The 15,309-nt window shown below is 42.1% G+C and overlaps 2 protein-coding genes and 1 long non-coding RNA gene across 6 annotated transcripts in view; 2 read left to right on the forward strand and 1 right to left on the reverse strand.

Annotated features, from left to right (window-relative positions):
- Nucleotides 1-15,309, reverse strand: part of XB5897957.S (hypothetical LOC495453 S homeolog) — a 658,286-nt gene that overhangs the window by 579,108 nt on the left and 63,869 nt on the right.
- The window catches only part of LOC121394778 (zinc finger protein 850-like), a 209,650-nt gene continuing 201,079 nt past the window's right edge, over nucleotides 6,739-15,309 (forward strand). The window contains exon 1 of the mRNA XM_041566775.1: nucleotides 6,739-6,893. Coding sequence (XP_041422709.1) covers nucleotides 6,752-6,893 — 142 coding nt within the window. The 5' untranslated portion in view covers nucleotides 6,739-6,751. The remainder of the gene's footprint in view (nucleotides 6,894-15,309) is intronic.
- On the forward strand, nucleotides 9,529-10,904 carry LOC121394835. The gene is made up of 2 exons (XR_005962021.1): nucleotides 9,529-9,698; nucleotides 10,520-10,904. It is a non-coding gene; the product is annotated as an uncharacterized LOC121394835 (long non-coding RNA).

Below are 15,309 nucleotides of genomic sequence, written 5' to 3' on the forward strand. Positions count from 1 at the left end.
ACACTTCCTCCATCATCGCCACCATCTTCGCAAGCAGACTCAAAGATCGGTTTCTCCGATTTGGCGCACGGTTGGAAAACCGGTCACCAGAAGAGCGACAGCTTCGGCCTTATCTCAGAAGTCGGATCCTTAACGTTTTCTGTATGGAATGGCTATTTACAGGTTTGTCCCTTTGCAGGGATGTCCCCTCCTTTAGACCCCTGAAATATCGTCACTTGAGGTATGGAGGATAATTCTTTTTCTTTTTTTTTTTCTTTTGAGGGTAAATCTCCTTAATTAAGGCCTTGGACAGCAATGACAATGTCAATCCGTTTACTTTATTGCGTGACTTTCTCTGCATTAGTGAGCCTCCTGCTTTTTGTTTATTTTTCACTTTACTACATATGACACAATATGTTCTCCTTTTATTTTTCTAAGACTATTTGAGGCTGAACCCTTAGTCTTTATGGATCATAGTATATGTTCAAGATGGCTTCCAGGCAATACCTTACTCATAATGCATCCTATACTACTTTCTCACCGAATTATGTCACATATTTTCCAACCTTCTCCCTCCTTTTTGTTTGTGGGAGACAAGTGCCTTTTCCCTCAGGAACGTTGGGAAGGACCCGTGGAGTTTTGATACCACCAATATGGCGCTATCCAGGGCGGCTAGTGAGACTACCACCTGTGGGATTAACGTCTACTGATTGTTTCTCTGTGAGACCAATATTGCTTGGATTGTACTACATGTGGGGCTATGAGGCATTTTTGCAACCGGTACTATTTTTACACCATGTTATTGTATTTCTTCTTTCTATGGGCATAGTTTCCTTTCTCCAGCTTAATCTACCTTCTCTTTTAGATAACAATGGGGTTAACTATATTATCCCATAATGTACAAGGATTTAATTCTCCTGTGAAACGGAAAAAAGCATTTATGTATTACAGCTCCCTCAAAGCTGATATCCTATGTCTGCAAGAAACGCATTTCTCCAAACAATCCTTCCCCAAATATTTTCATAAAAAATACCCCATGGTCTATTTAGCAAATAGTGATAATAAGACCAGAGGAGTAGCAATTTGTGTCCATGTGGGGCTGCCTTTACAGATTCGGGAAACTTATTCTGACCCAGAAGGGAGATTTCTGGTTCTGACGCTTGAATTAGAAGGGAAAATGTTCTCAGTCATTTCTTACTATGCTCCAAATGTCTCCCAAGCCCATTTTTTTGATAAACTCCTTACGTATGTTTCCCATATTGAGAAAGGGAAAATTTATACTGTGCGGGGATACCAACTTGATATTAGATTCCTTTTGGGATAAACAACAGTCCTCACAAATGGCTCCCCAGACCCCAGAAAAACGGAATCCTAATGTACAAAAGGTTAAGTGGGACATGGTGCATCTGGGGTTGGTAGATGTTTGGCGAGAAGATCATCCCATGACAAGACAGTATACGCATTACTCCCACCCCCACAAACATCACTCTGGTATAGATCATATTTGGGTTTCCCAGCAGATATTGGATCTCCCCCATATCTCCAAGATTTTGGTGACACCTTGGTCAGATCATGACCCTATTGATTTAACTGTCTCTTAGGTCTATAACACGACAGGGGAATTTAGCTGGTGTTTAAACGAGTCCCTTTTGAAAGTCCCAGAGGTGGTGCAACAAGTTGAACAGGCGCTTAGGGATTACTTTCAGGATAATAAAAATTCAGTTTCTTCATCTACTCTTTTATGGGAAGCCCATAAGGTGGTTTTGAGAGGCAAGCACCAGGCAGGGCTGCCCCTTATCTCCATTATTGTTTAACATAGCTATTGAGCCTCTGGCGGAGACAATTAGGACTAACCCAGATGTCAGAGGCCTCAAAATCAACGATAGGCAACACAAAATTAGCCTTTTCGCTGATGATGTGACTCTTTTTCTGACACAGCCTATGACATCCCTGCCTAACCTGTATAACATTTTGACTAAATTCGGAATCTCTCAGGATCTGGAAAAGACTGAGGCTCTTAATATAGGACTCCCCCAAGATGTAACCAAATTACTCACCCTTAACTTTTCATTCCAGTGGCAGAAAACTTCAGTCTCCTTTCTTGCCATCCATTTGACTGCTAGCTATGACACATTATATAGTATAAATTATTCCAACATATATCGCAAATGCCTAGAGGACTGGGGCAAATACCACATTTCGTGGATAGGTCGCATTTGGGCTATAAAGATGACTTTATTCCCTAAATTATTGTATTTCTTTAGAGTACTTCCCCTCTCACTTAACCTTTGTGATTTGAAAAACTTTGAAACTAAGATGCTCAAATTTATATGGAATAATAAATTCCCCAGGGTAAATAGGAATATACTATACAGGTCCCTTTCTAATGGAGGCTTAGGTTTGCCCAATCTCAGATACTATCACTGGTCAGTACAGTTATGTCAGCTCCCGACCTTACACTGCACCTTAGACCCCCTCAGTGGGTTGCAATTGAGAATGCCTTTGTTGCCCCATATGATGCCTCAACATTCCTTTGGTTACCCAAGAAACTATGAGCCCTTGCTTAGCCTATTCCCTACACTCATGGGATATAGTTTCTCATAAACACCCACTCATTACTCCTCACACTCCTGTTGCACCTCTCTCTTTGGCGACCCAGCTTTCCCAGCCGGATTACAGAATCACCTATTTCACTGGTGGCTCCAAAATGGACTGGTATCTGTGAAATCCCTATTAACCTCTAGAGGTTCCTACACTATTCAATACCTTTTAGATCATGACCAACTTCCAGACTCAGAGAGATTCCGTGCCTATCAGGTTATACATTTTATACAGGGATGTTGGAATGCCAAGTCTCATTACATATCTAGCTCATTCTATAAACGATGGTGCACTAAGGGTGTAGCCCCTAAAGGAGTTATTTCAATTCTATACTTGCAATTTAACACTCCAGCCAGACTACTAGATTTACCATATGTTACCAAATAGGAAATAGATTTAGGGAGATCATTACCTGAACAGGATTGGTTAAAGCTTTGGGGAAATACACGTAAAAGCTCTATTAACACGGTCATGCTGGAAGCGGGTTACAAGTTATTGTTTCGTTGGTATTTAACTCCACCAAGATTAGCTCAATTTTATCCCGATGTTTTAGGGGTTGTTCTGCGACAGGATCAATGTTTCATATTTGGTGGATGTGTCCCATAGCTGTGAGATTCTGGATAAGGATTTACACTCTTATCTTCTCTGTATTACATCTCAATATAAAAAGAGACCCATATGTTGCTTTGTTGGGAGCAGTCCCTAGCGACGTCCCTAGGAAACAGCTCCACTTACTATATTTTTTGAGCTGCCAGACAGGTTATTGCCAAAGCACGGAAATCACCTTCTTTGCAGTATAACACGGTAAAAACGAAACTAGATTGGATTGTCATTAATGAAAAGCTAAGCAGTATTCACCTTGATAAGTACCAGACCGTTGCAGATATATGGCAACCCTGGATAGATTACCGATTCTACCGGTTTCCCTGCTTTCACTGTAGGATCCCCAACAGACCTTTCAATACAGGCTCCCCTTACAATAAGATCTGGTTCTACTTGACAAGGTTCATTGTTGTGGAAGTCACACTAGTATCTTAATACTGCTCAATGTTTTGTATGATGGGACCCACATTTGATATACCAACCTCTCGATACTTGTGATGGATATTTGGTCCAACCTATTTTCTTTACCCTTTTTCTGTTTTTTTTATTTCCATTTTTATTTATTTTTCCGTAATCATCTGTCTTTAATTTATTTTTTCTTTGTACTGTTATATATTATATATAATATAGTTTTTCTCTTAATACACAATGAAAGATAGACGAACAATCTGTATTATTATCAACATGAAATATTTCTGGTATCCCTTTATATACACTTTGTAACAACGTCATTCATATTGATATGGTCTATAACTTTCCATGTTAATAAAAATATTGAAACAGAAAATCTTATTCTTGTTATAGAAATAAACCTAAACATAAACTCCATAAACATAAACAGTATTTATCAGAATGTGAATTCTTACTTTTATTGATAAATATGTACCAAAATATCCCATGCAAGTGAAGAGAAAGCTGTGAAATTTCCATCTGTCCTAAATATGTCCAGGCCAGGGGCGTAACTATAGAGGAAGCAGACCCTGCGGTTGCAGGGGGGCCCAGGAGTGTAGGGGGCCCAGTGAGACCCTAATTAATTAGCAATTTTAATATATCTTGGTAAAATAGGCCAACTTATAAATATTTTGGGGCCCTAAATTGAATTTACTATGGGGCCCAGTAACAACTAGTTACGCCACTGGTCCAGGCCCAGATCTGTGGTTAGGCCACAAAGGTCACGGCTTTAGGGTGACAAGATTTTAGGGGTGACTTTCCTCTTTCCTTGTTGGGCTACTTTCCATTTCCTTCTCAATATTCCAAGTACTGCAACAAAAGACAGAGGTTTTCATTCAGACAGACTATAATCTATAATTCAAACAAAATCCTGTCTGATTAAAGAATAAACAAGACCTAGGGCCCATTTTATCAAAGGGGAATCTCTTGTGTCTGTTGATAAATGTGTTCAATGCAACTGAATAGAGAAAAGTGGAATTTCTCTCTGATCAACCCTGGGGGCTTCTGTTTCACCTTCTGATAAATATTCTATATCAATACCAGGGGGTATTAGCCGCATAGGTCTGATATCTGTACAATAACACCTATACATCTAATATCCCCTGGTATCAGGAACATTTAATAATGGATTCTATGAGTCACTTATTATATATATGAAAGGGATTATATATACAAGGGACCCCCTGATTGAATCTGCAGGGTGTTTTAATTATGCTGGTTAAAGGTATAATTGATTAATAAATCTGATTTTTTCTTTAATAATAAATATGTAAGTTTAGTTAAGTTTAAGCATCTGGGGGTTCAAGTCCTTAATGTGTTTCGGTGTTGTTTAATATAGTTGGAGACCCCACATCCTTATAGTATCTATTCACCAATAGGAATTCAATATGTTAATTGTATATGGAAAATCTTAGCTATGAGGAAAGACTGGCCAAATTGGGGATGTTCACTCTGGAGAAGAGGCGATTAAGGGGTGATATGATAACTATGTATAAATATATAAGGGGATCATATAATAATCTCTCTAATGATTTATTTACCAGTAGGTCTTTCCAGCTGACACGAGGTCACCCATTCCGATTAGAAGAAAAGAGGTTCCGCCTAAATATTGGGAAGGGGTTTGTTACAGTGAGAGCTGTGAAGATGTGGAATTCTCTCCCTGAATCAGTTGTACAGGCTGATACATTAGATAGGTACAAGGAAGGGTCGGATGCTTTATTCACCAGTAGCTCCTCCCAGCAGACAGGAGGGAGCCAATAAGATTAGAGGAGGGAAAGGGGTGTTACAGGGAGACCTGGGAAGTGAATCAGTGGTACAGGCTGATACATTAGATAGGTACAAGGAAGGGTCGGATGCTTTATTCACCAGTAGCTCCTCCCAGCAGACAGGACAGGCCTTAATCCTGCTGCAGGGACTGATAGAGAGGGGAGACTGGGGGTTAATCCTGCTGCAGGGACTGATAGAGAGGGGAGACTGGGGGTTAATCCTGCTGCAGGGACTGATAGAGAGGGGAGACTGGGGGTTAATCCTGCTGCAGGGACTGATAGAGAGGGGAGACTGGGGGTTAATCCTGCTGCAGGGACTGATAGAGAGGGGAGACTGGGGGTTAATCCTGCTGCAGGGACTGATAGAGAGGGGAGACTGGGGGTTAATCCTGCTGCAGGGACTGATAGAGAGGGGAGACTGGGGGTTAATCCTGCTGCAGGGACTGATAGAGAGGGGAGACTGGGGGTTAATCCTGCTGCAGGGACTGATAGAGAGGGGAGACTTGGGGCTAATCCTCCTGCTGCAGGGACTGATAGAGAGGGGAGACTGGGGGTTAATCCTGCTGCAGGGACTGATAGAGAGGGGAGACTGGGGGTTAATCCTGCTGCAGGGACTGATAGAGAGGGGAGACTGGGGGTTAATCCTGCTGCAGGGACTGATAGAGAGGGGAGACTGGGGGTTAATCCTGCTGCAGGGACTGATAGAGAGGGGAGACTGGGGGTTAATCCTGCTGCAGGGACTGATAGAGAGGGGAGACTGGGGGTTAATCCTGCTGCAGGGACTGATAGAGAGGGGAGACTTGGGGCTAATCCTCCTGCTGCAGGGACTGATAGAGAGGGGAGACTGGGGGTTAATCCTGCTGCAGGGACTGATAGAGAGGGGAGACTGGGGGGTTAATCTTGCTGCAGGGACTGATAGAGAGGGGAGACTGGGGGTTAATCCTGCTGCAGGGACTGATAGAGAGGGGAGACTGGGGGTTAATCCTGCTGCAGGGACTGATAGAGAGGGGAGACTGGGGGTTAATCCTGCTGCAGGGACTGATAGAGAGGGGAGACTGGGGGTTAATCCTGCTGCAGGGACTGATAGAGAGGGGAGACTGGGGGTTAATCCTGCTGCAGGGACTGATAGAGAGGGGAGACTGGGGCTTAATCCTGCTGCAGGGACTGATAGAGAGGGGAGACTGGGGGTTAATCCTGCTGCAGGGACTGATAGAGAGGGGAGACTGGGGGTTAATCCTGCTGCAGGGACTGATAGAGAGGGGAGACTGTGGGACTGGGGGATAAACTGGTCCCAGTACAACATGTATTTATTGTAGTGATATGAGAGGGGGGATCCCCACAGGCAGCTTTATATGGTGGGTTTGTGTTCCTTGCTGTCAGGTTCTCCAGAGATGGAAACAAGGAGGTTAGAGGGGAAATGGGAGAATGAAGAGCCGGACACTGAGGATCCTCTGGACACAATAAAGAGGGAAATGGATCCCGTTCCTGGGGCCGGTGAGTAACGTTTGTGTAGGACACATGTGGTTACACAGAGCTCAGCTTTGCTGGAGGAATACAAATAAAACACTCGCTGTAATTCTCAGAGGAAGTTTATCCTGGGGAAGTAAATCCAATGTCCTCCCATTGATTTACCTGGTACAGAAGTCGGATTCTCTGTATTTCCTGCTTGTGGCTGTTCTCCTCCCCATGACCAGACAGGCCCCTCCCCCTAAGATAGTGATTCCAGAGTCAGAGCTCAGTCCCTGGGTAAGTACTGGGGCAGATTGGCATCACGTAACCAAGAGAGACATATTGGCACATATTTTATAGCAAGTAAATACTAGTGGAGGTTCTGAAGTGGAGGCAACACATTGAGCAGATTCTGACTGTCTGTTCCTTACTGGCAGATTTTCCATTGATGGAATCAGAGATATTACAGATAAAGATCAAAGAAGAAGAACCAGACTATGAAGATGATCCAAACCCAATGGAAAGCCTGGCAGGACCATTTGCTGATGGGGGTAAGTAGCCAGGGAGTCTCTCAGTAACACCAACAGTTTTAGGGATCTCCCTCCATTTGCCACTTGAGGGTCAATTTACCCTTTAAATGTGTGGATTACACAGGGAACAGGTAAAACAGACACATTTAAGCAGCTTCCCAGTACCTCCTCCTGAGTAAGTGAACCCAGTCTCACCCCAGTAATGATTAACTGTTTTGGAATTTAAAAGGGAACTATTGTGAAAATTTAAATTTGATATAAGATTCAGCTTAGGGAAATAAGAAACTTTATCAATACAATTAAATATTAATAATAATTAAAGGTGTGGCAGTTTTGTTACACTTAACTTTAAAGGGTAAGTCATCTATGAAGGTCACCTGTGTGAGTGAGTGCAGTCTCCCCCAGTACTTACCCGGGTATAAGTTGAATATTTCTGGGCTGCTCTCTTTCTCATGGTTATTATTATTATATCGCACAGTTGTGTATGTGGAACTGCCACTAGAGGGAGCTTTTATTTTACTCCTGACCCACCAAACGTAGTTCAACTATATATCCTGGGAAAGAACAACCCAGCAGCAATAAGTCCCCTTTATTATTTACCCCTGGTGTGGGACTGATGTAAATGGGCCAAGGCTTCATCCCTGGTCAATTTACCCTTTAAATGTGTGGATTACACAGGGAACAGGTAGAACAGACATTTAAGCAGCTTCCCAGTACCTCCTCCTGAGTAAGTGAACTCAGTCTCACCCCAGTAATGATTAACTGTTTTGGAATTTAAAGGGGAACTATTGTGAAAATTTAAATTTAATATAAGCTTCAGCTTATGGAAATAAGAAACTTTATGAATACAATTAAATATTCTGTATTGTTTCTGAAATAATCAAGTTTATCTTCACTATTCCTCTCTCAGCATCTGTTTCTCTTCATTCTCTCTTCATGCAGCAGTTGGGTGTCAGATATTCACTGACAGTTAGATCCAATATATCTTATAGGGGGGCTCCTTTTGCCTAGCAGATGAATTAGAGGTCACTCTATTAAACTCACCAGACATCATGTCTCTCTACATGCAGAATTTGTGCAAAAGGCAGTTATTTTGTTAGATTCTGTTTGTACTGGAATCAGTTATTTGAGTGAGCTCTAATACATCTGCTAGGAAAGGAGCCCCCCTATAAGATATATTGGATGTAACTGTCAGTGAATATCTGACACCCAACTGCTGCATGAAGAGAGAATGAAGAGAAACAGATGCTGAGAGAGGAATAGTGAAGATAAACTTGATTATTTCAGAAACAATACAGAATATTTAATTCATAAAGTTTCTTATTTCCGTAAGCTGAAGTTTATATTAAATTTAAATTTTCACAATAGTTCCCCTTTAAATTCCAAAACAGTTAATCATTACTGGGGTGAGACTGGGTTCACTTACTCAGGAGGAGGTACTGGGAAGCTGCTTAAATGTGTCTGTTCGACAAGACACAAAGAAAGTTTCTTACTTCAGTATAAGAAAAGCTTCTATTAAATGTTAATTTTCCCCTTCACAATATGTAGTTGCTAGGGTCCCGTAGCAACCAGACATGGATTGAGTGACAGCCTGGAATAGGTTATTGTGTCAGTGATATGTGGGATCAGTGTGGCTGATTCTCTCCTGTGCTTGTGTTTAGGCGGCAGTGATAACCAGTTGTGGGGGCGGGGCGTGTGTGATTATCAGTAAATAATAGGAGAGTGCTCCGTTGCTGGAGGGACAATAACAAGAGGAGGGTTATTATGTGTGAGGCAACAGAAGTGATAAGTGCAGCACTCGGGCAGCTCAGTGTCGGCTCCTCTAGTGAATATTCTCTCTCTACTCACAGCCGGGACACTGGCACAAGTGTAACACAAGAAGCACAACTGCCCGTCACTGACACTTCCGCCCGCACTTCCCTCACTACAGGAGCCGGCAGGGGTCAGTCCTGGGAATTCGACCAATGAGCGAACAGTTTGCCTTTAAAGGGAGTTCGAGCCGGAATTAGAGAAGGAAGGAGAATAGAGGCGGGTGTAGCAGGGCTCCGGCTATAGTTAGTCACTGGCAAACACTTCCCAATGCTCCTCATTCCCAAACTCGACTCCTCAGTGTTGGGAAAGTGTCTGCAACAGAAGCAGCACATGAGGAGAAACTACTGCCCTCCCACAGTTCTGATCCCACCCCTAAATACGTGTTTCCGGTAACAGAGGCGTCTATAGGCTCAGCCAATACCGTGCGTAAGGGGCGGGGCTACAGCCTGAAGCAGGAAGTGAAGCTGAAGGTCTGAGCAAAGAGATCAGAGGGACGGCGAGAGATCAGGTACATGAGGGATAAGGCGGATGAAGGAGACACAGGCCACATAGTAACAACTCTGCAGTGTCTCTATATCTCACTCTCACATACTCACTCACATACTCACTCACATACTCACTCACATACTCACTCACATACTCACTCACAGCAGGGAATTGCTCCCATTAATAGTTATTAGTAATATACTAATAGTCCGTTTATATGTCATACATACAATATCCCACAATACTTTCCCTTGTCTTTATCTTCCCTCTCCATTACTGTGCTGCATCTATTGACTTCCCAGCAATGGAATATATGGAAATCATTTGCAATTACTGATATTGATATATAATAAGATATACACAGGGCTAGAGTTGTATAGAAATCTATTTTGTACTGCTGTTGCCAGGGGGACTGACCCTAGCAACCAGATTACAATGTGTCTGTTCCAGATTACATTAGGGCAGATAATAAGGGTCAGTTACAAAGCTGATTATTTCGGGGCACAGGCTCCCCTGTATCAGGGCTCTGTTACACCCCCAGCTGTAATGTTTGTGGGGTCTCTATTGCGGGCGTCTGTTTGCTGCTCACAGCAGGTGAATGGAGATATGGGGTTTGGAGGGAGCACTGAGCCCATAGCCACATATAACAGTGAGACATATACTGGGGAGCACAAGGTTACAGGCAAGAGACTTGTTACTGACAACTCTATGTCCCAATATGCTGCAAATACATGAGCTGAATTAGTAGAAGCTGCTCCCAGAATCCTTAGCCAAGCGTTCCCAGCTGGGAGCCAAGTCCATGATATGATGGGATCTCAGCATGTGTCACTCATTCTCTCACAGAGATAAGATGTCCTCTCCCACCCCTCAACCCCATAACCGCAGCCGAAAGGCGGACGATGAAGAGGACCCCCTGGAGCACATGATTGGCCGGACAGGGTGCGCGTGGGCTCATTACGCTGTACAGGAATGCATGGCGGAGCAGCAGGACTGGAGGAAATGCCAGACACACGTGCAGAGCTTTAAGGACTGTATGCAAGCCTATCAGCAGCAGCGGGCAGCACAACTGCACAAACTGAGGCACAGCAGCAGCAGCAGCACATGAACTCCTAAGTGCCCCGCTGTACTGCCCAACTGCACTGACTGACTGGCCAATGAGACGCCTGCATTTTATACTGCTGTGTAATAATAATTCTGTGTGTGCAATAAACTTACCCTTTCCTACTCACCTCCGCCTAATGGAAAACTAACACTTTGCCTCATTATTTAGGATAGCGCTGCCATGTTGAAGTTAAGTAGAAGAACGCTAAGGGGAGCAAACGTGTTCCTGTTAGTGGAATAGAGACGGACTCCATTCAAGGTGCATTTCACTGGTCTCTGGGCTCACGAAACTGTGGCCTCATTCTTGCACTTTGCTCACTGAGTGGAGAATTAGAAACGAGCCCTTTGGCATCTGGACAATAAAGTTGCTGCTTTTCTCCTATTTACCTGATAAAATATATAAATCTGCTCTGGAGACTTATTATAAAACTCTGCCAAACAGAAGCTTTCATTAATGATCCATGTAAACATGGCCTCCCTGAAATGGAACTGGGCCACATCATCTCTTATAATATTTTACTGTTTTATTCTCTAATTTTTGAAGGAAAAAACAATCATAAAAAAAGAAAAATAATCAAGGTTAAACGGATTGTTCACCTTTAAATTAACTGTTAGATTGATGTAGAGAGTGATATTCCTAGACAATTTGCAATTGGTTTTCATTTTTTATTATTTGCAGTTTTTGACTTATTTAGCTTTTTATTCAGCAGCTCTTCAGTTTACAATTTCAGCAGTTATGTGGTTGCTAGGGTCTTGTTTACCTTAGCTACCAGACAGTGGTGTGAATGAGAGACTGGAATATGAATAGAAGAGGGGCAGGAGAGAAAGATAAGGAATAAAAAATAATAATAACATTGTGGCCTCACTGAGGAAAAGTTTTTTTGGCTGCCGGGGTCAGTGACTCACATTTGAAAGCTGAAAAGATGTAGAAGAGGAAGACAATTCAAAAACGATACAAATAATGAAGACTAATTGCAAAGTTGTGAGGAATAGGACATTCTATAACATACTGTAAGTTCACTAAAGGTAAAAAAAAACTTAAGTTCAAACATTGCAAGTGATATAAGGAAAATCCTCTCTTTAACTTCTATTGCCCAAACTGACAGGAACATTCATAGAATTCCTTCATTCCTATTGTTTTTCTCTATAGTCCAGCCCTGGAGATCAATAGGGAATTTAACCCTTTAAGTGCCAGCAGAATTTCACATTTTGGTTACGCGAAATGCCAGCCGTTTTTGAAACATTTTGTACTCTCTCACTTTAGGGGCATTTTCTGAGGGGAAACCTATAGTTTACCTAGGAAAACTATACATTGTTTTTTTCGGTAGAAACTGAGCTTTCTAAATCTGCCTGAGTTTTTATGTATTTTCACCTGTGCAAAAAAATTTATAGTGCTAAATACCAAAAAAAATGAAAAATTACCATTTTTCATCGTATATCAATTTATACCAGTAAATATTTCATTTTACGGATGAAAATCCAACTGATTTGGAAAGCCTTATGTCTCTCGAACGTGCCAATACCAGATATGTATAGTTTTAGGGAGATTTAGGATTTCTGTACAGCAAAAACTCCCGGCAGTATATTACCGAATTTTGAAAGCCCTAAGGCAGAAAACGGTATGCTTTAGATTCCAACGCAAAAAATCCTGATACCGTAGGTTTTACCCCAGAAAACCATACATTTTTGAAAAGTACACATTCTGCCGATTACAAAATGGGTAACTATGTCTCTCTACTCCCAACTACCAAACATAAAAGCTTGTCTGAACATAGCGGTTTTTCAACAAAAAATTCAAAATTCTGAAAAATCATTTCAAAGGTTTTATTTTGCTGCTCCGCATATCCCAAACTATATTAGGTACCAAGAAATATGATTGCCAGGGGTCCACTGAACAGTTTGATACCCATTATGCATAGGTTTACCAAAGTATCTGGCATTTAGAGACACCAATATGAAGTTAGCACATCCAAATTGTTCAGGACTTTACTTCAGCTACTGAGAAATCAACACATTGACTGCATTTTTTGTGGGGTAAAAACACAGAAATATATGTTTACCCCCCAAACCCATATATTTTTGGAAAGTACACATTCTACAGAATCTAAAATGGGTACCCATGCCTTATTGCTCCAAACTACTGAGTCGCAAGGCTTTCCCAAAATTGTCGGTTTTGGTGAAATATCTGAAAATTTCCTCAAAGCTTCAACTTCCCAGCACCATATCGCCCATGTATCATTACGTACTAAGAAAAAGCACCCTAAATATGATTGCCAGGGTTCCTCTGAACATTTTGGTGCCCATTGTTCATAAGTTTACCAAAGTATCTGGCATTTAGAGGCCCCAAAATGAAGTTAGCGCATACAAACAGTCCCGTGGGTAACTTCAGCTAATGAAAGATCATCACATTGACTGCATTTTTGTGGGGTAAAAACACAGAAATATATGTTTACCCCCCAAAACCCATATATTTTTCGAAAGTACACATTCTACAGAATCTATAATGGGTACCCATGCCTTTCTGCTCCAAACTACTGAGTCACAAGGCTTTCCCACAATTGTCGGTTTTGGTGAAATATCTGAAAATTGCCTCAAAGCTTCAACTTCTCAGCACCATATCACCCATGTATCGTTATGCACCAAGAAAAAGCACCCTAAATTTGATTGCCAGGGTTCCTCCGAACAGTTTGGTGGCCATTGTTCATAGGTTTACCAAAGTATCTGGCATTTAGAGGCCCCAAAATGAAGTTAGCGCATACAAGCAGTCCCGTGGGTAACTTCAGCTAATGAAAAATCAACACATTGACTGCATTTTTGTGGGGTAAAAACACAGAAATATATGTTTACCCCCCAACCCCATATATTTTTGGAAAGTACACATTCTACAGAATCTAAAATGGGTACCCATGCCTTTCTGCTCCAAACTACTGAGTCGCAAGGCTTTCCCAAAGTTGTCGGTTTTGGTGAAATATCTGGAAATTGCCTCAAAGCTTCAACTTTCCAGCATCGTATTGTCCATGTATCATTACCAGCATAAAGCATCCTAAATATAAACATATGGGTCTACTAAACAGTTTGATGCCCAATATGCATAGATATACCAAACTATGTGGCGCACAGAGACCCCCAAATGACAATAGTGTATATACATTTTCACGGCTGATGCGTGCTGGCTGCTGCAATATGAGCACCTGGTGTGTGTATTATGCGACATTAGACCACCTAACAGTACAGAGACCCCAGAAAACCATATATTTTCAGAAAGTACACATTCTGACGAATCCAATATGGGTAAATAAGTGTTTCTACTGCAAACTGCCAAACTGCAAAGCAATGCTGAACATAACGGTTTTTATCAAATTTCTGAAAATCGTCACAAAGCTTGAATTTTACCCCATTATATGCCCCACATTTCGTAACTTATCAGCATCCTAAATATGAACGCCAGGGGTCTACTGAACACTTTGATGCCCAATATGCATAGATATACCAAACTATGTGGCGCACAGAGACCCCCAAATGGATATATAGTAGATAAAATTTACAAGGCAAAACAAAATAAGGCAGTAAAGAGTGAAATGCAAAAAAATCCAATAAAACCACAAAAATCAATGTTTTTTTTCCCAGACTAGTGTTATCGGCCGTCAGAATCACAGTTTGAATATTTTAGCTGGGCCAAACAGGTTATACGGCTAGAAACAAGTGAACACAACATACGCAGAGCTGAAAATGCAATAAAATGGCTAAAAATGCACCGAAATACCCAAAATTGCAATATAATCACCGAAATAACATAAAAAAGATATTGCACAGTACGGTTAGTGAATACGCTATTCCTAATGGCAATAAAAAAAAATTTTCAGACAAAAAAAGAAACGATGCGATAAGAAAAAAAAAAAAAAAGCCACAATGCCATGTATGTGCGTGTGCGTGTGTACAAATGGTAAATTACATGTTATGTGCGCGTGTGTGCATGTGCACGTGTGTGTAAGTGCAGTGAGTGTAAGTGACCCCCCCAATCCCCAAAAATGTATGTGTAAGTGTGTGTAAGTGTGAATCTAAGTGTGTATTACTGTAATAAGTGTGTGTTGGTGTGTTTGTGTGTGTGTAATTGTTGCACTAACCTGAAAAAGTCGCTGGAGACTGTTGCAGGTGATCTGGAAGGGCCCCAGGAAGAGATCTGCGACGTCCTCTGTGTGCCTGTGCTGTGGGGGCGGAGATATCCAGCGCGGTGTAGGCTGCAGCAGCAGGACACGTAAGTTACACGTGCCTGCTGCTGTTTTTGGGCCCCTGGGCGATCGCGCCCCAGGGGCCACTCGATCCCCTGCTCGTTGCCTAGGGGCAGGGGATCGATGCGGAACGGAGCGAGCGGCTCTAACAGCCGCTCCTCCGCTCCAGAACCCGGAAGTGCTGCAGAACGTAGAATCTACGTTCTGTGGCATTTCAAGTTACTTTTCCACAGAACGTAGATTCTACGTTCTGTGGCACTTAAAGGGTTAAAGGGTTTCTGTCATGATTTTTATGGTGTAGTT

This window comes from Xenopus laevis, chromosome 6L (genome assembly GCF_017654675.1).
Source record: "Xenopus laevis strain J_2021 chromosome 6L, Xenopus_laevis_v10.1, whole genome shotgun sequence".
Classification (NCBI taxonomy): Eukaryota; Metazoa; Chordata; class Amphibia; order Anura; family Pipidae; genus Xenopus; species Xenopus laevis.